We start from the raw sequence: 22,806 nt of genomic DNA, 5'->3' as shown, positions 1-22,806 counted from the left end.
ACCTCATTCCTCAACCTAGCCGTATCAAATTCAAAAGTTTTGTGATGGCTAGCAAGCGCTTGTAGCAATGCTCTAAGCTTGTAGCCGATCCGATCAAATATTGATTTCTTCACAAATCAAAAGGAATTTGCCGCAAGTGCTTGCGATACGTCTGCACCTAGTGTGGTAACCGCCTATAATAGCCGACGAGTGAAGGTGTGGAGCTTGTGTGGAGCCTTTGTGGAGCGGATTACTGCGCATGGATAATGTCGCGCCCGTAATACTATTTCTGTGCAGGGTTCTTCTAGTGATAAAGAAATTTCAGTTGCTTTTACTAAACTTCTTCTTCTTTCTTTCTTAAATGGCAATTCCTGATCCCAGTGAGGACGAATTCTGCCTGTAACTTGTTATAGATTTTTTTTGATCTTGCTCTTTGATTCCCGGATGTGTCACCAGTCACCCAGATGTCACATTTCCATCATTATTGACAAATTTTAAACATCACTTTGACATTGACAAATGACAATTGACTAATCTCAACTCTCAAGGAACACGTCTCGATTTGCTTGTTGTGTATTTGCAAATTGCAACGATATAGTTATTTTAATTTCTGTGATAAACAAACTTTCAAAACAATGATAAGATACCGTGGCAAGAAAACCGTTATAGATAAAGTAAAAGAGTTGGATGCGTTTGCAAAAGTCCCTGATGAATACGTGGATAGTACACCGGTAGGAGGGACGTTTTCGATAATAAGCTTTATAATTATAATGTACCTAGTATACAGTGAAGTTAGTTATTTTCTAGATAGCAATTTAGTGTTTAAATTCATGCCAGATACAGATATGGATGAAAAACTTCGTATAAATATTGACATTACAGTGGCAATGCCATGTTCTAACTTAGGAGCCGATATTCTGGACTCCACGTCCCAAAGCGTGTTTGGCTTTGGTGAATTACAGGAAGAGGATACGTGGTTTGAGCTGACTCAAGAACAACAGGATGCATTTGACGCAGTAAAATATATAAATTCTTATTTGAGAGAGGAATACCATTCACTGTGGCAGTTACTTTGGAAGAAGGGCCATGGATCTGTGAGAGCTACTATACCGCCCAGAAAAACGAAACCAAATCGTCGACCAGATGCATGTAGGCTTCATGGAGTTCTTACATTAAATAAAGTAGCTGGCAACTTTCACATAACAGCTGGAAAAAGTTTACATCTACCGAGGGGTCACATTCATTTAAACATGTTGTTTGACGATACACCACAAAATTTTAGTCACAGAATACACAGACTCAGCTTTGGTAGTCCAGCCAATGGGGTTATTTATCCACTAGAAGGTGATGAAAAGATCACCAATGATGAAAACATGCTTTATCAATACTTCATAGAAGTTGTACCAACAGATGTGGATACTACATTTGAGTCAATAAAGACTTTCCAATATTCTGTTAAGGAATTGGAGAGACCAATAAGTCACGCTAGAGGCTCTCATGGTGTTCCCGGCCTATTTTTCAAGTATGATATGGCAGCACTAAAAATTAAAGTGTACCAAGAAAGAGAAAATCTTCTGCAATTTATGTTAAGACTGTTTTCGATTATAGGTGGTATATATGTTATTATGGGTTTTATTAACACATTAGTGCTTACAGTAAGAACTGCATTTGTGAAAAAAGCTGCTCCTGATGTTTATCATCGAATAAATGAGAAGCCAATGCCTGTACAACTAAATCCTTTACTAGTAGCACAAAATCTAGATATTCCTGACGGACATTTAATAAGACAATGATATTTATTGAAATTTAGGTTTTAAGCATAAAATGAATAATTTCTGTACATAAAAGAGATTTTGTAAATGTATTATTGTGACATTCTTCAGTTATCATATATAGAATAATCATTGTATTTTTACTGGTATTCGTAAGAATTAAATGTAAATACTGGTATTTTAAATTGAGTTGATTTATTTTATTTTCAAGATAAGATTTCGCCAAGTATATAAAATGTACAAAGGTGGCAAATAGCAAATTATGTTGTTTATTTGATAAAATGTGTTTTTAAAGTTTCAGTACATATTGTGTTATAATAAATGAATAATAATAGGTACATAAAGAAAATTGTTAAAACTGATAAAAAACATTGTGATACATTATTTTATGCTTACAATTTTGCTTGACTATAATTTACAATAATATATCCTTACATACATATTGCAAAGCACAATTTTCTTATTTATTTTTTGAATATACATATTTTAGTAAATTGAATTCCAATTAGAATAAATATTTTATGCCCAATTTGTAATTGAATCATGTAAAAAGAAATTAATATTAATTAATTTCAATTGTTAAATAAATAAAGTCTGATATATTTAAATATATTTTTCTTTTATGTATTTAAGATTCATTACTTACTATGTATACAGTAATTTATATTGCGTAACGGTAATAAATAAATAATATGTTAAATGCTTAGCTGAATTATAACCCTGGCACGTACCTCTGACCTTATGTGATAAAAGTACCTAATCTTAATTTCTGACCTGTTAACCATCCTGTTACAAGTCAATTTAATCATTAAACTTATTTTTTTTTAAAGTTAAATATGCTAATATATTAAATATAATTTGGTATTAAATTTATCAAAATACAATTATAATTACTTTATACTAAGTTGGTTATTTTTATTTAAATATAGGAGATTTTTTTTGTCCTAAAATTACATTCATTAGTTTAATACATAGGTACATAAGTAGCTCTTTCTGATTAATAGGGTAATCATTTTCCATCAGCAATTATTCGCAAAATTGTTACATATCTGATTGCTTAGTGATATAGGTATAAATAATGATAAATTCATTATTAACAACATTTTAAATACACTATTTTTATAACTGTTAGAAACATAAGTAAAGCCTACATTTTTGAAGTAAATACGAAACAATAAATTTAATTATTATTTATTTAGTCGTGTGATTTATACAGGTGCTAAAAAGTTTATTTCACATCTAGGGAAAGGGGGCAGGATGGCACCTATGGTGAACGGTCATATTTCGCGCTCTTTCTAGCCCAAGCGCTAATTATATTATGTGTCCTTTTCGTTCATTCTTCTCAAAGCGCGACCACCGAGTCGAGACGAAAGCAAAGTTGCGACTGCCGACTAGACGCTGCCATTTGCGCGGCGGCATCGCCCCAACAAGTTGTGTCGTTGATTTCAAACGTACCTATTCCGACATCCGAAGTTTTGAACTTTTCTCCAGCGGCCCAGAGTTGTAAAACTACTTTATAACCTCAAAAATATGAGTGCGGTGCTTTTGTGATTGAGTCGTTTAGTGTTTGTGCTGTGTGTATTTTTTTGCAATTGCAATTTACCGTTTCAATTGAACGTTACTGTTTTGTTGAGCGTAATAAGTTCGCCTAACGAGAGAGGGCCGTATATGGTTGATGCTTTGGTCTGACGATCATCGGCGAAAGTAGACCTTTTGGTTCATAAGGACACGGCTGGCAACTAACTCGAAACAACGCGTTTCGCGTTCAGTTGCAAGAAGGTGAGTGGCTTTTCGATATTACCCTACTTATTAACTTTGCCAATTACAGTTAACTTTTTACCATAATTATTTTGCACATAATATAATGAACGATAAGTTGAATATGATTATACACTCGATATCCACGCAAATGAAGTCTGCATTTAGGGTTGACATTGAATAACGTCTAACTTAACAAATAGGTAAAAGAAATAGCCACAATAGAGCAACGACTTAATCCACGCAGTTGATAGAACTTTATCTAACTTAAATGAAATAAAAGGGTTGGCTTTAGTTAACTGCCGCACGAATTTGTTGGAAATATTTATATTGTTAGTTAGCTAGGAAATGTAAGATTGTAATTCCAAAATATTATCGTTAGGAAACTTGTAGTTTTTTAGTTATTAATTTTTAAAGTTAATAATTTTTTGTGCGAAAAAAGCGCATTTATCCGTTTTGTTGTGCAAAAAAAGCGGACCAAGACGTTCCATTTCACTGTACTGTGACTTTACTCAGCGGCCGGCGAGTGCCAAAAGCGACTTTAGGGCGATTCCCACTCAAACAAAAAAAAAAATCTACGTAAGTAGGTTAAAAAACTATTAAAGTTTTATTTTTAATATCCAAATAGGTAGCGAGGAGCGAAGCGACGAGCGTGTTAGGTTAACTCTTGAACTGCCGCACGAGCCGAGCGAGCGAAGCGAGCGTGCCGCGGCAGCGGCCGGCGAGTGCCAGAAGCTACTTTAGGGCGATTCCCACTCAAATAAAAAAACTGCGTAGGCTTACACAACTTGTTTGTATTTATGTATCGTAAATTTTTTGTTATTATCGTCTAATGCTTAGTTAAAATGATTTAACACCAATTCCATACATTTTGAGGTTAGAATAGGAAAATTGATTTTTCTCCAAAACTATTGGTTTCCTAACTTTCCCCTTTTGGGGGGAGGGTCCCCCCCTCCTCCTCCCCCCTCCCCTCCCACAAAAAACCTATAATACGTGCGGCAGTTAACTAAAGAAACCCCAAATAAAATTTTACAGAGAATTAAAAATACTCAAACAGGATTCCCTAATCCTGTTTAATTCCATCAGCTGAACTTTCTGTTGCCATTCATAGCATCGTCGACTGTAGGTCAGTGCCCTATACCCTACCTGTTGACTTGCCGTTCCCCCGTCAAGCCGGTTCTCCCACACCGACTGCGGTCTAACTGAAAAAATATGTCAGGTTTCAATTCCACACTAAATCCAATAGTCATGTGATCATGTCTAACATCGTCTAACAAACTTTAACTTCTGAATACACGACGACACAGAACAAGAACAGAGTACAGACGAAAACCGAAAACTGAAATCCGAATTCCAAATGTTCCATTTTTAAAAATAGCACGATTTGTTAGTTGACAGATAAGGAATTGTTTGCAGATAATTAAAACTAATGACGTATAATTATGGGCGAAAGATAACGGTATCTCCACAGGGTATCTCATTGAATGCACAATTTTATTGCATTTTGTGTTAAATATTTAGATGGACTTTTAATGTCTTTTAAGTACCTAGGTAGGTAAATAGTTTCGTAACCACACACAACTAGCAAAATAAATATTTTATGAATTTTAAGTCATGTTCATCAAAACGTAATAAGGCATGACTTCGACACAAAACCAACCAGAAAGGAAACGAATTCATGTTGCTCTGCTTTTATTACTTCCAAAAAAACTAATTGTACCTACCTATGACAGTTTTTGTACGACAACTCAAGGTCGTTGTGACTCAACGTTGGGTTTCTTATCTCAACTGTTTACAAAGTTTTGTTGATTCTAGCCACCTGCGAGTAAAAGGGTCTTAATTTACTTTGAAATGTTACTTTCCTTTGTGTTGACGTTTTACGAAACTTTGATAAAAAAATAATTTACAGCTAGGTAGTAGGTAAGTACCTACTTCATCTTTTTTATGATTAATCACTATAGTTTTTGGCTTCACTTAAGCGTTCCAAGTTCAAATCTCTTTAATATTTTGCGCTTAAAAAATAAGGTACCTACCTAGGTAGTTTATGGTCTTTACTCTCTACTTTGTACCTTGAGCATAGACTATATTATCCAATGCCTCGTCCATCCTTTCTCTAAAGCACTGTGTAATGTACCTAGGTATCTAACCGAAGCACCGATCTAATATTAGAAGAAAGCAAATCAGTCACAAAACCGGAATACCCTATAAAAATTAGTCTTGCATATTTAATGATATTATGACTCATCTGATGAATTAATTATTTATAACGAAATGTATGATAACGTTTAGTTAAATCACCGAATATATGTTACTAATTCATTGAACTGATTAATTATGCAAAATTAGTTTAACTTGTATCAGACATCAGTTTCCTATACTTAATTAATTGAATGTTTGAGTTTTGCATTTAAATGCCTAATTAATTTTACTTCACACTAGCTATGCCCCGCTGTTTTACCCGCATTGCTCCGCTCCTGTTGGTCTAAGCGTGATGCTATATAGCCTATAGCCTTCCTCGATAAATGGGCTATCTAACACCGAAATAATTTTTAAAATAAAACCAGTAGTTCCTGAGATAAGCGCGTTCAAACAAAAAAAAACTCTTTAGCTTTATAATATTAGCACAGATAATATAATACTAGGTATACTAGCAATATTAATATAGATTATTTCTAAGAGCAAGTTGAGTCAAAAGAAATCTAAGTCTTAAAATAACAGACAAAAAGTGGCAAAATAATGGACTTAGCTTTCTATCATTTAACGCGTACAAAAAAAATCAATATTATAGACTATGTTCTTGAAAATCTGACACTATACGTGAAACAATACCCTCTCTGGTGGAGGGATCAGATGTCTAGACAAGTAGGAACTTCAACCCGCATCCTGCTTGTAAACTGTCAATAAGTTGTTTAGAATAAGGTTGCAGCTGCTTTTCATTCGTAACTCATTCAACCCACGTCTATTGTTTCAATTTACGTTAGTATCAAGTAGGAACATAATTTTCTGCTAACAGCAGGCTGCCTGCAACTAAGTCTTCCGCAACAGTTTTGGTTTGCCTGGATAAGAATAAAGAGCCTTTACTACGCCTTCGTCTTCGATACCAGTGCTCGAAATGCTTAATCGCGATAGTAAATAGTTAATTACATTTAATCAGCTAAAAGAGAATACTGAAGTAAGTAAATGTAAAAATCAAAATAACAATGATAATATGTTTACTGACCGGTTGTGGACTGTGGTGGAAATCCTTGAGGGAGGCCTTTGTCCAGCAGTGGACGTCCCACGGCTGATACGATAATGTTTACTGATTTAAACTGGGTTTCAGTATTTCGAACCCAATTTATAACAATAATCGATGTAGTAGAAACAATAAAAAAGTCTTATCCCAAAGAAACAAACAATACTTGTAAAAGCAGGTCTGTTTGCGGAATAAAGATTTAGCACGATTTGGGCTAAACGGCACAATTTTGACGAGCAAAGCAGTAACAGAATATAAAGCAAAGTAATAATACACAATCAAACCTAGTACCTTTAGGACATGACTAACACCAGCAACGGTGACATATCATTAACAATTAATCTTGAAGACGTCATCAGCTCGGCATGTAACGTTTTACCTTGTATGGCGAATTTTTCCACATCACATACTGTAGGTAATCTACCTTTGTTTAACCATTAATGGGTGTAAGTGTAAACTACCTAGTTGATAAGTAACGTTTCGCTTACAATTGAAATATTTTAGCTGGTTTTATTATCTTTATGATAAGAGTAACCTCTACATAATATTCAAGGTTAAAATTAAGAGAAGGACAGTGAGTTTTTATATTGGAAAGCTGCTTCCGAGGTTGGTACATTTTGTACAAAATCAAGCTATGTACCGCATTCGCAACGGATAAGGATCTGCTTCATGTTGAGCAAGCAAAATAAAACACGAAGTTGCTGTTGATCTGTTCAATTCTTTTCTCGTTTTCCAGCAATTGTCATATAAACCTTTCATCAGATTAAGTTCTACTAAATCGATGTTTACGCACGTGACGCGGCGGCTTTTTTGATAAATTGGGATTCTGGGGTAAAGTACAAACGTGTCGTATTGTCACGGCCAGCTATTTTCCTCCAAATTCAACCAGGCCGCGTTCCCCAAATCTAAATATCGCCATACCGTTTATAGCGAAAAAACCATTTCAAAATACGCCGTGTACAACTGGAGAGTACCCAAAATTGGTAGTTCGTGTAAAAATCCCACGACTTCCGTGTCCGTGACGCTGAATTGATAGTAAAACACGAATTTGATGGTTTATCGGCACTTATACGTTTTGTGGGAAGCCATAATAGTAAATTCCGTAGCGAATACTTTATCAAGACTCGCTTTTATTGGCGTCGTACTTTGTAGGTATGAGTACAGTGCTGGTAATGCGTCACATGTCTCTAGTAGGTTTATGACTGATTTTACGAATCATTGAATTGGACATAAGTACTATTTATATCTCTGCACAAATGGAGCTAGAAATCAATATAAAGTGACCTATACATAAACCGAAAATTAGGTTTTTCTAAATATTTTATTGTAAATCCTCTCTTCTCGCGATGAAGATGAAAGATAGTATACGCTTATTTTATTTTTATCTGTAAGAGCAAGTCAATGGTCCTCCTATAGAGGTCAGTGATATGTAACATAATATAACAATAGAGCGAAGAGAATGTCTAGATTTATTGTGATCTGTATTTCTTTAGTGCAGTCGTGCATGCTACAATTTATTAGCAGAACAATTATAAATACGCAATTTCGCATGCGATTTTTTATACCTCGGTGGATCATCTTGACAAATGACGGTAGATAACTTTTCAGTTATTGTTTCCGAGAATTTCTTGCTAGCTTGAAAAGCGAAGAAATTTTATTGTACAAATAAAACTTCCAGCTATCGTATTTATGAAGCCTTTCAAATATCGTCGATGATGACGGTATTTTAGAAATACCTTTATAAATACAAGTACATAAAATTGTATTATGGCCAATAGCAAAGTATGAGAAGTAATACAGATTATAGAGCAATCAAATATATGGCGTATGCACATAAGTTTCGAGTGGCCTTTGTTCTCGATGACTGGTATCGCACCCATTGTTGTTAAAGTACTTGTAATACGGTATTATGTTCCGATTTATTTCATTTCTCATTACGAAATTATGTTACTGGAAACCAGATCTTTGGTTAGTAATAAGCTGTGACCGAATTTTGTTCAATGCATTCAATCTCATTTGATACTTTCTGAGATATATTTAAAAACACTACTATGCGTACCGAGTTCATGCGTAAGTACCTAGTGCCCAATAGGGTATTAAATACCCCATTGGGCACTACCCGGCAAATAACCGGTATTTCTTCTTCTTCTCTTTCTTAAATGGCAATTCCCGATCCCAGTGAGGACGGATTCTTCCAATGTCAAGTTATGGGTAGATAATCAAATAGGGTATTAGAATAAGGCTGGAATGGACACGATTTGGAAATACCATTGCTCATATTGTTTATAGTACTGTAAAATCATCAACATATAGTTCAATAAAAAAACTGGAAATAAGAACTACATAGTGCCGTGATTTTGGCCCGAGTTAATCTACCCTCGTAAAGCCAAGTAGCACGAGTCCTTCTGATAGTGTTATCGGGAATTTTAAGCGGTTTTTAATAACTTTAACCATTTTAACTGGTTGTTCTATTAAAATATAGTTTGGTTTCCAAGTAACTGATTGTTTGATTTTCCTTATGTAGTGTTATTGTCTGTGTGTTATTATTCAGAATTCCCTTTATCATTACAATAATATTTGTATAATTTATGTACATTAGTAAGCTAAGTGTTTTGAGGCTTAGGTTTATTTGATAATAAAACTGTAATATAATGAGATAGTCAAAACAGAGAGTGTAGATAACTAATGTAAGAAGCTACATAAAAAATGTTTTAGTTGCATAAGAAATAAATCTTCAAATTGAAATACTCTATTTATGAAACGTAGGTAGCTGATCATAGCTCGATGCTACTGAAATGCTGAAACATTATAGGATATTACAAATTTCATATAATATACTAGCGGTCCGCCCCGGCTTCGCCCGTGGTACATATTAACGTTTTCTCTACATAAGAACCATCCTCGTACTTCAAGGAATATAATAAAAAAAGAATTATCGAAATCGGTTCAGCCGTTCTCGAGTTATGGAATTACAACGAAAAGTGGCATTGATTTTTATATATTAGATATGAATTTCCGAGCTTGATTTTCCGTCCCAGGAGAGTTAACTCTATTCGGGCACAATAGAGAACTTTCCGTCTATGCAGACAAACGTCATTATACCTCAGTAAATGACCATAGAACTTGTACAAGAGTGTCCTTCTAGCCACAGTGTATAAATCTAAATGCGATCATGACATGTACGCAAGTAATTAAGGTGCGTTAACTTAAGCCAGAGATCGCGACAAAAACTCCGACGCACGATTGATCGCACGCCACACTTTCTGAGTAAGAATTCAGAGTCGTCACGTTATGTTAGGTGATGGAACCTTTTCTGAGCGTGTTATCCTTATCAGTTATCAGTAATGAGTAATAACGTAAATGTTTTTATTAGTAATACTTCTGGGCATTTCTTGTGCCTATTAGGCAAATCGATTAGCAGAAGATGGTACCATTACGGTTAAAGAATCCCAAGATACAAGCCATTGTTACACAATTTCGGTAATAAGGTAATATAATTGGAATTCGGCGGAGGACGTTCGGTTAAATCCCGGATCGGGATGGCGGCAATCCCGCAACAAAATCCCTTATCCAATCCTAGAATCCCTGGATCCATTACGTGCCGTGTAGACTTATGATAAATACTACGAAGAATATTCTGTTATAACTACATATTTATAAAGTCTATATTAAATATTGTGTGAGGTGTTTGGTAGTTAGTTTGTTTTTACTGCCTGGTTGGTTATGATTTTAATGGTTAGGTAACCTTTGTATGCTATGCTTAGACAGACCTGACAAGGTATTTTCATTGATGTTTATAGTCGTTGTGTTATGTTCGGTAGCCAGCTAGATATTATAATGTTCGTCACGGGGGGTCGAATGTGAGCCCAGATGTAGAGCTTACACCAAACCACTTCACATTTTTTAACTTTTGTTTTAGCGTGAAGGATTTAGGGCTGATTTTTCAATCCTTGGTTAAAACTTATTCGTAGAATAACGTATTAAACTACCATTTATGAAATGTATTCTAAGTGCCAGTATTTGACAGTTTACAGGTGACATTTTAATATTATCGTGTAATACTTTATTGGACGGGTAAGTTTTATCCAAGGATTGAAAAATCGGCCCTGAGTATTGTATAGGTGATCGGACAATTAAAGTTAATTTGAATATTCTAATTTTAATCTTGACTCAGTGAGAAAGTTGCAGATAGGCATAAAATACATAAGTACGTGCGCTAATTTGAGAGTGACAAATGCAAGGAAGAAATCCAATAAAAGAGAAACTTATGTGGAGCGCGAAAATCTAATAATAGATGTAAATCCGCAGCTTAATTTGCCACCATTGGGAATTTATACATGTAAGCCTATTTGCTTCACTTCCGTGACTGGGTTATATCGCTAACTCTGAAGCTAAGGTCATGTATTTATACGTATTACTAAGGGGATTATTATACGTAATAATGGACTGTATGAATGTAAAATATTGTTGCAAACAAACCCTTTGAAGCATTTGAACAAAAACATTGTTTGGAAGAAATAGCTTTTTAACGATGAAGTAGAAAGCTAATAGTATCAATTTATACATCTACTTTAGTTTAGTTTTATATTTCAGTGCAATAATATTAAATTGAATTAGTAAATTAATCTTTAAATGCATTTTTTCCAATAGAAAACCTTCACTATGCGATGTCTTCGTACCTATCCAAGACTTGGTATCCAGATACAGTCCAGGCTCCAGATAATAGTAATAGGTCAATTATCTTAATTAAATCGGAGAAATTAACATTTTCACTCCTTTACGCTGTTACTTTGTTAACATCTCTTATCTAGAGTGAGATTATTTCATTATTTTTAACGGTTTTAATAACACCATGAGAACCTAATTGTCAATAGACGTGCGTATCAGATAATAGTTTCCCAAGAAAACCGATATTTATAATGCGGAACGCAGAAATTGTTATTGAATTATACACAGACAGACCGTGTAATACCATGATTGGAAAGAAACATCTATCGATGGCAATCGTTCAATTTTTTCGATGTAACGTCAGCGTAAAAATATTCCTCGGATATTTGATGCGAAATTATTTACTCGATTTCTCAGTATAATATTTTTGGATGTGCAACATCTTTTGATACAAAACGCGTCACGCAAAATAGACCTTCATATTCCTTTTCCAAAAGATACATATTCCATATAAATCCAAGGCTAGTTTTGCTATACTGCTGATAAATTTATGGGAGGCATAAATTTATCAGCATTCTCCACGCACACCACACATCACATAGGTATGCCTCCCATAAATTTATCAGCAGTATAGCAAAACTAGCCTTGGATTTATATGGAATATGTATCTTTTGGAAAAGGAATATGAAGGTCTATTTTGCGTGACGCGTTTTGTATCAAAAGATGTTGCACATCCAAAAATATTATACTGAGAAATCGAGTAAATAATTTCGCATCAAATATCCGAGGAATATTTTTACGCTGACGTTACATCGAAAAAATTGAACGATTGCCATCGATAGATGTTTCTTTCCAATCATGGTATTACACGGTCTGTCTGTGTATAATTCAATAACAATTTCTGCGTTCCGCATTATAAATATCGGTTTTCTTGGGAAACTATTATCTGATACGCACGTCTATTGACAATTAGGTTCTCATGGTGTTATTAAAACCGTTAAAAATAATGAAATAATCTCACTCTAGATAAGAGATGTTAACAAAGTAACAGCGTAAAGGAGTGAAAATGTTAATTTCTCCGATTTAATTAAGATAATTGACCTATTACTATTATCTGGAGCCTGGACTGTATCTGGATACCAAGTCTTGGATAGGTACGAAGACATCGCATAGTGAAGGTTTTCTATTGGAAAAAATGCATTTAAAGATTAATTTACTAATTCAATTTAATATTATTGCACTGAAATATAAAACTAAACTAAAGTAGATGTATAAATTGATACTATTAGCTTTCTACTTCATCGTTAAAAAGCTATTTCTTCCAAACAATGTTTTTGTTCAAATGCTTCAAAGGGTTTGTTTGCAACAATATTTTACATTCATACAGTCCATTATTACGTATAATAATCCCCTTAGTAATACGTATAAATACATGACCTTAGCTTCAGAGTTAGCGATATAACCCAGTCACGGAAGTGAAGCAAATAGGCTTACATGTATAAATTCCCAATGGTGGCAAATTAAGCTGCGGATTTACATCTATTATTAGATTTTCGCGCTCCACATAAGTTTCTCTTTTATTGGATTTCTTCCTTGCATTTGTCACTCTCAAATTAGCGCACGTACTTATGTATTTTATGCCTATCTGCAACTTTCTCACTGAGTCAAGATTAAAATTAGAATATTCAAATTAACTTTAATTGTCCGATCACCTATACAATACTCAGGGCCGATTTTTCAATCCTTGGATAAAACTTACCCGTCCAATAAAGTATTACACGATAATATTAAAATGTCACCTGTAAACTGTCAAATACTGGCACTTAGAATACATTTCATAAATGGTAGTTTAATACGTTATTCTACGAATAAGTTTTAACCAAGGATTGAAAAATCAGCCCTAAATCCTTCACGCTAAAACAAAAGTTAAAAAATGTGAAGTGGTTTGGTGTAAGCTCTACATCTGGGCTCACATTCGACCCCCCGTGACGAACATTATAATATCTAGCTGGCTACCGAACATAACACAACGACTATAAACATCAATGAAAATACCTTGTCAGGTCTGTCTAAGCATAGCATACAAAGGTTACCTAACCATTAAAATCATAACCAACCAGGCAGTAAAAACAAACTAACTACCAAACACCTCACACAATATTTAATATAGACTTTATAAATATGTAGTTATAACAGAATATTCTTCGTAGTATTTATCATAAGTCTACACGGCACGTAATGGATCCAGGGATTCTAGGATTGGATAAGGGATTTTGTTGCGGGATTGCCGCCATCCCGATCCGGGATTTAACCGAACGTCCTCCGCCGAATTCCAATTATATTACCTTATTACCGAAATTGTGTAACAATGGCTTGTATCTTGGGATTCTTTAACCGTAATGGTACCATCTTCTGCTAATCGATTTGCCTAATAGGCACAAGAAATGCCCAGAAGTATTACTAATAAAAACATTTACGTTATTACTCATTACTGATAACTGATAAGGATAACACGCTCAGAAAAGGTTCCATCACCTAACATAACGTGACGACTCTGAATTCTTACTCAGAAAGTGTGGCGTGCGATCAATCGTGCGTCGGAGTTTTTGTCGCGATCTCTGGCTTAAGTTAACGCACCTTAATTACTTGCGTACATGTCATGATCGCATTTAGATTTATACACTGTGGCTAGAAGGACACTCTTGTACAAGTTCTATGGTCATTTACTGAGGTATAATGACGTTTGTCTGCATAGACGGAAAGTTCTCTATTGTGCCCGAATAGAGTTAACTCTCCTGGGACGGAAAATCAAGCTCGGAAATTCATATCTAATATATAAAAATCAATGCCACTTTTCGTTGTAATTCCATAACTCGAGAACGGCTGAACCGATTTCGATAATTCTTTTTTTATTATATTCCTTGAAGTACGAGGATGGTTCTTATGTAGAGAAAACGTTAATATGTACCACGGGCGAAGCCGGGGCGGACCGCTAGTATATTATATGAAATTTGTAATATCCTATAATGTTTCAGCATTTCAGTAGCATCGAGCTATGATCAGCTACCTACGTTTCATAAATAGAGTATTTCAATTTGAAGATTTATTTCTTATGCAACTAAAACATTTTTTATGTAGCTTCTTACATTAGTTATCTACACTCTCTGTTTTGACTATCTCATTATATTACAGTTTTATTATCAAATAAACCTAAGCCTCAAAACACTTAGCTTACTAATGTACATAAATTATACAAATATTATTGTAATGATAAAGGGAATTCTGAATAATAACACACAGACAATAACACTACATAAGGAAAATCAAACAATCAGTTACTTGGAAACCAAACTATATTTTAATAGAACAACCAGTTAAAATGGTTAAAGTTATTAAAAACCGCTTAAAATTCCCGATAACACTATCAGAAGGACTCGTGCTACTTGGCTTTACGAGGGTAGATTAACTCGGGCCAAAATCACGGCACTATGTAGTTCTTATTTCCAGTTTTTTTATTGAACTATATGTTGATGATTTTACAGTACTATAAACAATATGAGCAATGGTATTTCCAAATCGTGTCCATTCCAGCCTTATTCTAATACCCTATTTGATTATCTACCCATAACTTGACATTGGAAGAATCCGTCCTCACTGGGATCGGGAATTGCCATTTAAGAAAGAGAAGAAGAAGAAATACCGGTTATTTGCCGGGTAGTGCCCAATGGGGTATTTAATACCCTATTGGGCACTAGGTACTTACGCATGAACTCGGTACGCATAGTAGTGTTTTTAAATATATCTCAGAAAGTATCAAATGAGATTGAATGCATTTTTCTTACTTTTTTTCTTACTTTAATCTTTTCTGGATCTGGTCTTATACCTTCTGGTGTAACGATGTGACCTAGGTACAAAAGATCTTTTTTCAAAAAATTACATTTTAATGGGTTTAATTTCATATTTACTTTTCTTAAACGTGAGAATACATCAATAAGATTTTTATTATGCTGATTTAAATTTCTTCCCATCACAATAATATCATCCAGGTAGACTATGCATTTTTCATAATTTAATCCTGATAATGCAATTGTCATCGCTCTACTGAATGCGCTAGGGCTTGTTTTTAGACCCATTGGTAAACGTTTCATTTGATAATGTTTATCAGCTACAAATGCTGTATATTTTCGGCTTTCTGCATCTAATTTCATTTGATAATAGCCCTGATTGAGATCTAAGTGACTAAAATACATAGCTCCTGATAAAGAGTCCAATATTTCGGTAATATTTGGCAATGGGAACTTATCGTCTTTGATACAATCATTTAGTTTTCTGTAATCTAGTACAACTCTCCATTTCTTTTCACCATTTGCTCCTATTTTCTTAGGCACTATCAGTAATGGGCTGGACCATTCTGAAGTTGATTCCTCGATAATATCGTTGTCTATCATTTCCTGTATTTGTTTACTAATTTCCGCTTTCTGTGAATGAGGTAGTCTGTAAGGTTTAGAGTAAACTGGATTGGTATTTTCTTTTAGGTGTATTTTCTGTTCGTATAAATTGCAAGTGTTCAGTCGATCACCCGACAAGTGGAATATATCTGCAAACTTAGCACATATACTTGCAATACTTTTCTGTTCTTCTGTGTTCATGTTTTCTAGTTTCAGTAAATCGAATAACCTTATAACTCTTTCTCCATTGTTTGTTACTTCTTCAAATGTAAAGCATTCAAACTCGTCTAAAGGTATTATTTCGGGTGTGAAACAATGTAAAACTACTTCTGTTTCCCTAGTATTCATAATATGTATCGATATTTTTCCATTTCTGGCTTTATTCAAAGTATTAGCTATGAATACTCCATCACACACCTCTTTTGAAGTTATTACACAGTTGCTAGTATGGTTCGTTTTTATATTAATTATTTTTTCACATCTGGGTGGCAGTTTTATGCTTGTTGTGTTTATATCTTCTGTTGAAAACATGTCTATTGGTATTGTTGTATACTTTGAATCTGTTTGAAGCGTTAATGTTTGGTTTTCAAAATTTAGTAATGATTTGTATCTCGACAAAAAGTCTTGCCCGAGTATACCGTCAATGTTTAATGGTAATGTTTTAAATATATGAAATTTATGTTCAAATTTTTCATTTTTACATTTCAATGTTAATTTTGTATATCTGTCTGAGGTTATTTTTCCACCAATGCCCTTAATTTGTGTTGTTTTTTGGGTAACTTTGTGTTTAGTATGTTGTATAGCAATATCTTTAATTATAGATAAGGATGCTCCAGTGTCTAATAGAAAATTTAGTTTTTTATGATTTATATAAAATTTTACTGAATTCATGTTGTTATAACTTAATACGAATTCATTATTGTCGAAAAAACCACTTCGGTATCGAGCTTTGCTCATCTTCGTCCTCTTCGTTTTGCGAACTTTGGGCCAAATTTACCTGCTGATGCTGGTTTCTGTTTTTATGAGTATATGGTTGAGTACTATACGTATTTGATTTATTCCTTCCGTTTGTTTTACCTCGACCTCTTTGAAAATTCCCTTGATTCCTACCACATGAATAGTTGGTGAATGTATTCTTAAATTGTGTTTTTGGTGACCTTGAATTAGTATAGGAATATGATTTTCCACAGTGTCTAGATCCTTGGAGTCCCCGATGATAGGGTCTTCCTTTTGCAAAGAATACTTGGTCAGATGATGGAGAAGTCATCGTTACTTCCTCATCCTTTGCGCCTTGAATAGCGTCCTTTAACGAATTGTAATTTCGTGCAGCTATAACAGTTTTCAATCTGTCATTCCGTAGACCATCGGCGAATTTATGTATTGCCTGTTTTTCATTTATGGATTTCAGAATACTGAACGTGTCTGAATTTCCTTTTGATTGTGAGATGGTAAGGTTAACAAACAGTTGCTCGAGCTCTGTTCCAAATTTATCTATCGACCGATTTCCTTGATAACAATTTAATAGTTTTTTCTGCAGAGCGATTTCTGACTTAGTAGTTAGGAGGTGCTTTTTCATATCACTAACCATTTCTTCTACGCTACTATAGGTATCTTTTAATCTTAATTTCGCGTTTCGTGACAACCGTGTCTTGCAAACAAATTGAATAAGATTTGTAATACTTTCTTTTGAAATCATTGTCACATATAATTCAATAGCATCTATTAACTGCAGAGTGACATTTTCTGTGTCGTCCATTACGGGCAACAGAGAAACTGCCGTTTTTAATTCAAATTCTGGTTTTGTCGACATGATTGTCATAAGATTTTTGATTTTATCAAAAAGACTATCTATTTCTAATGTTACACTTAATTCTTCTACTTTAATTTCTACCACTTGTATATAGTTTTTATACTCCTTGTATATTTGTTTAGCTACTTCGTATTTTTCGAATGCTGTTTCACTTTTAAGACGTTTAATTCCAAACTTAACTAAATATTGCTTAATTTCTAGCAAATCATTTAAATATTTTTGTAATATTATATTAGACATTTATGTTTATTATTATATATTTATATATATTATTTTTTTTAAACATAAGTTTAACTAATATCTTAATTATATTTCTACATAAAGGATAAACGTGATTAAATAAAAATAGATTACAGAGAAAGGAAAAATTGCCACTTACAAGTATACTGCGAGTCACTGCACACACTAATTGCCACTTTTGAACTGGGTTTTCAAGTTGTGTATTACTTTTTATATCCCTTTAAACCGAGGCGCGACGTGACTTCAAAACTATTTCCGTAGCTTGCCGCTGTATCTTCTTTGTAAGTCGCTTGTGCATCTTCTTGTAAACAGAATACGCCAATATTATTCCACAAATGACTGCTATTAACACGGTCAAATTGAACATAGTTTCTGATTTTTCCCAGGGTGCGATGTTGTTTGGTGCGTAGTTGTTCTGTCCGCTCTGTGTTATAAATACTTCTTCTTTTTCGACTTCTTTAGATTGCTGCTTGCCCATTTTGTCTTTACCAATCTGCGTATGTAGAATCTCTTTCCCAACTTATTTTGTATAAAAATAATTCTCCAATTCGGTGTAATTCTCCATAATAATTTATTATGAAGCCTTCGGCTCTCCGTATGAAGATGAAACTCCGATTTCAGCGCCAAATAAGGAACGTAATTCTAGAACACTATTATCCGACGCGCTCGCACTGGCAGGGTCGCCATGTGATGTGTGGTGTGCGTGGAGAGAAATAAAACGAATGATGGTTGGTTATACACTGACTTTTATTAGAGAAATTACCCCTTTTTATAATAAAATGTAAATAGGTACTTAAACTAAATATCTATCCGATTACAGGCGTCGGATTACTATCTCTAGTTACTAATTAAGGAGAAATAATATGATATTCCAGTAACAATTAAAATAATTAAATATAATATTCTTTATAGTTTTTAAAGACACGTGTGACCTAAATTCCTTAGTGATATCTGATAGGAGTCACATTATATTTATATATAGGTATAAGTACACACCTATACCTAATACCTACATTACACCTAAGTGTATCTTGTGTGTGTGTACCTATTGTTTCATACAATAGGTACACTCACTCCGGCAACGCCTTTAAAGAACTGGGATATAAAACACTATGTGTAATTCGGGTTACTACTATTACATTAGCTAAATTTGAATTATTGATGTTTATATCTAGTGTAGTATAGATGTATAAATCTAGTGCAGAGATGGATTATTATTAAAAAATATTATCATTAAGCTGTTGTTATGTTATGCTCGTTATACAGTGTACCTTTCGAGTGAAGCTATGTGCTAAATATACCTAATTCTTTCCGAGTCCAATGAATCAATCCAAACCTACATTTTCACATTTATGGTAAGTAGGATACAACTAACGTAAATTAAACTTATATTAAAATATAAATCTATTAAACGTAACCTGATTACAACTAAGCTTGTTTGCTGACCGTACAAGTGAAGGTATGATGTGTTCAGCTGTGATAACATTAACCTCCTAACACGCAGTATATTTATTTGTTAATAAAAATTTATCTTTCGCACCGTAAGTAAATATCGGGCCCGTTGAGTGATTTATTTTTATACCCTTTCTTTAAAGGGTGAAAGTTCAAGGTACGTTGTGGTATCTACCTGTTTTTTATCTTTTGATTTTATAAATATGTATGTAAATCTATATAATTATTATAATCTTATAATATAAAAATGAATCCCAAAATGTGTTGGTAAGCGCATAACTTGAGAACGGCTTAACCGATTTCGATAATTCTTTTTTTATTATATTCCTTGAAGTACGAGGATGGTCCTTATGTAGAGAAAACGTAAATATGTAACACGGGCGTAGCCGGGGCGGACCGCTAGTTGTTAATAGTTAGTCATACTTTTATCAAAATTGTTGTTTTTTTTACACAACGCGACAACTGTACATGATAATATCTATCTACTATTTAAACGGCTGTATCTTATAAACCGTAAGAGCTGATAGCTTATAAAAAAATATTAAGGTCCCCCATACCTAGTATGTATATATGTTTATATAGTATACCTACAAAAAACGTGATTTTCTATTATAGATGATAGTATGGAACCCTTCGTGCGCGAGTCCGACTCGCACTTGGCCGGTTTTTTCTTACAGGTGCGAGTAATAACATTTAATTTTATTGTCGTCAATGTACTTATGTAGAGTGTTATTACGTATTTCATAGGAAACAATAGGTACAGAAAATACTGTTTATGTATTTAAATACAAAATGCGTATATAAGTTAATTTCGTGTAAGAAAAAATAACTTTCGTAATCACACACCGTAAGTTCAACGACTTTGAGTAATAATGTATTGAATTAAGAAAAATGAAACGCTACATAACTGTTTACCAAAGATAACGTTATTTTCATAACCTTACACCGTAAAATATATTTCGGATTCGAATTGAGTTATTATACTGTTTAATTTACATGTTCTGTGTTTATTATTATAACGTTTTCGGATTTTAGTTATAGCTTCACGAATTTACCTAAATAACATTTTGTATTCCAGAATATAATCTACCCGCATTTCTACTAAATAGAATCGATATCTGTTCAGGAGTTTACGCGTGAGATAACTTTTATAAGATCATTCGTGGCATATAAGCATAATATTGTTATAATAATTTAGTAGTTTTTGCCATTTTTTGACTTTGGAGAAATGATTAATATAGGGACGATATTGTTTTTTGTTCTACGTAGTCCCTGTTCATCGGCCGACTTGGCCAAAATTCGTTAAATCCGTTAGTGTGTCATTATAATAATAATGCCATTAATTAATATTCACTTTGTTTTTATTTTATTTTTCTTATATAAATTTATTTTATTGTTCAAGTTTAAATGTAATTTGAATTAAACAGAGCATAATATTACCTAGTTAATGCATATAATTGGCACACTAAATTATGCCCTTGTAATTTTTAAAAGGTTTTGTAATGCTGTTTGTTAATGTTACATATTAAGATTTTAAAAAGCTGTAAATATTTGAATAAAATATATTCCCAAATGCGCTGACTGCTTTTAAGCGTATCGTCGGGTTTTCTACCAAAATATTCATACTCCATAATCACTTACATCATTTACCTACCAACAACTTTACTCATATTTTCATTGATATAACGAAAACCCATAAAATATCTACGTCATCTTTTCTTTCAATATTTGCATCTAGAAGCTTCTCACTAATAAAAGCAGTAAGTACTTAATAGAGAAAATAACACCTCGTCCAAATCGCGGTAAATCATGAATACGAAAACTTATGAAATAATACCGTAGTAATGAATCCGTTAAACATTCATTTCTATTGATATATTCCCATCACGTTAAAACTATCCAATGTCGGCCAGATCCGTGGCAGCAGTCGAGTGTGACAAGCAACGACTGGCGCCTACTATGGTGTAGTGAGTTGCTTTCGAGTTGTAAGCGAGACTGAGTCTGTACTTTGCAGGCGTATGCGTGATCTGTACGCAAGAAGATGTAGGGAATGTAGGTATGAAGGTTTAAAATTGTCGTGTGCGGTGTAAAAGACAATTTAAACCTACTTACACTTGAAATTCTATCTGTGACGCAGAGTGTATATTTCGTGTAATAACAAAGTAATTCATTATTTGAAAGTGTCTAATTATTATTATTTTTTTTGATTAGGAAATAAAACATTGGGGTAGTGTACTTTATTGATTCGTAAATATTTGTGTTATTTTGACTCAGCTTGTTGTATAGGTGTGAGTTATATTTTGAAATCGAGTACAGAACGAGTGAGATAAAAGTGAGCTCCCATGGTAGTGGCACGATGCTGTCTCCGTCACACACCATAATCATCGGAGCCAACAAGCTCTTTCGCAAGCCTTTTAGTGCATTGTAATGCAGTTTCATCACTTTAACAGGGCTTAGATATTATTTAAAATGTTTTTATTGATTTAATAACTATGTATGATGATTAATTTAATGTTTAAAGTATTTCGGTTTAAATTTGAATAAAAGGTGTGATATCCAAGGGCATGAACGATTTTATTTTGTTATTTTATACGTGGTTATTTTTTAAACTTTTGCCATAGGTACTACATAGACTACCTATTCTTAATTTTTTATAATCTTCTTTGTAACATAAATTATTAAATATACTATAGCCAATTACTTATTGATACTATACCTGTCTAGTTTATTAAATATCTTATTCCATTTCATGTTAAGATAAAAGCTTTTTTCTTTTTCAAAGTTTTATTTTCTTTAACTTCTCAAAACAAACTCCAATGCATCGAAAATCTTAAATATTAAAAATGAAAACAAACAGGCATTTCACAACCCTAGTGTTCAAATACTGGAGAAAGTTTTTTTTTGTGTCTGCTCTAACAATACTTCAGCAAAATTATGGCCTAAGCTGTCCGCAGATTGCTCGCGAAAAATTTATGAATGGACTATGAATGCCAACTAATGAATGACTATGAATCCAACTAGACTATTTCTTCTTTGAAGAAATGATTTGATACTTTTCTTCATGGACTATGAAACTTGAAATGGTTTCATACTTTTGTTGTAGTTTTGTCTTTTGTTTTTGTTTTAGTTAAATACCTCTATCAGATATGCATTTTTTTTATATTTACTTACGTACTTCTATGTACTACCTACTATGTACTAACCGCTCGCTCCTTTGAAAGTTTTTAAAATTTTTAAGTTTCCAATTTCTATAATAATTTCCATTTAAGACAGCAAAACTTTGTTTGCATAGTTACTCTTATTAAATTGTCAATCACTCGACTTAGGTCTGTTTTAACTTAAACTATTGAAACTTTGTGTTTCGCCCTGTTTCGCAATTATAATAACACGAATGTAGTTAGTAGTTTTTAACTTAAATTTTTGATTATTATTTTATTAATTAGG

At 33.4% G+C, this 22,806-nt stretch overlaps 2 protein-coding genes across 2 annotated transcripts in view; both read left to right on the top strand.

Moving 5' to 3' along the window:
* The first annotated feature begins 518 nt into the window (after nucleotides 1–518).
* LOC123701426 (endoplasmic reticulum-Golgi intermediate compartment protein 2) lies at nucleotides 519–1,940 on the top strand. The gene has a single exon (XM_045648901.1). It carries the CDS (start codon nucleotides 615–617, stop codon nucleotides 1,770–1,772), a length of 1,158 nt encoding a protein of 385 aa, XP_045504857.1. The 5' UTR covers nucleotides 519–614; the 3' UTR covers nucleotides 1,773–1,940.
* A 1,209-nt stretch (nucleotides 1,941–3,149) lies between these two features.
* The window catches only part of LOC123701395, a 122,425-nt gene continuing 102,768 nt past the window's right edge, over nucleotides 3,150–22,806 (top strand). The window contains exon 1 of the mRNA XM_045648848.1: nucleotides 3,150–3,530. The gene's annotated coding sequence lies outside the window, so the exon portion shown is untranslated. The remainder of the gene's footprint in view (nucleotides 3,531–22,806) is intronic.

Source organism: Colias croceus, chromosome 21 (genome assembly GCF_905220415.1).
Source record: "Colias croceus chromosome 21, ilColCroc2.1".
NCBI classification, from domain to species: domain Eukaryota; kingdom Metazoa; phylum Arthropoda; class Insecta; order Lepidoptera; family Pieridae; genus Colias; species Colias croceus.
The sequence above is the reverse complement of the archived record's forward strand: the minus strand, read 5'-3'. Positions and strand labels throughout refer to the sequence as shown.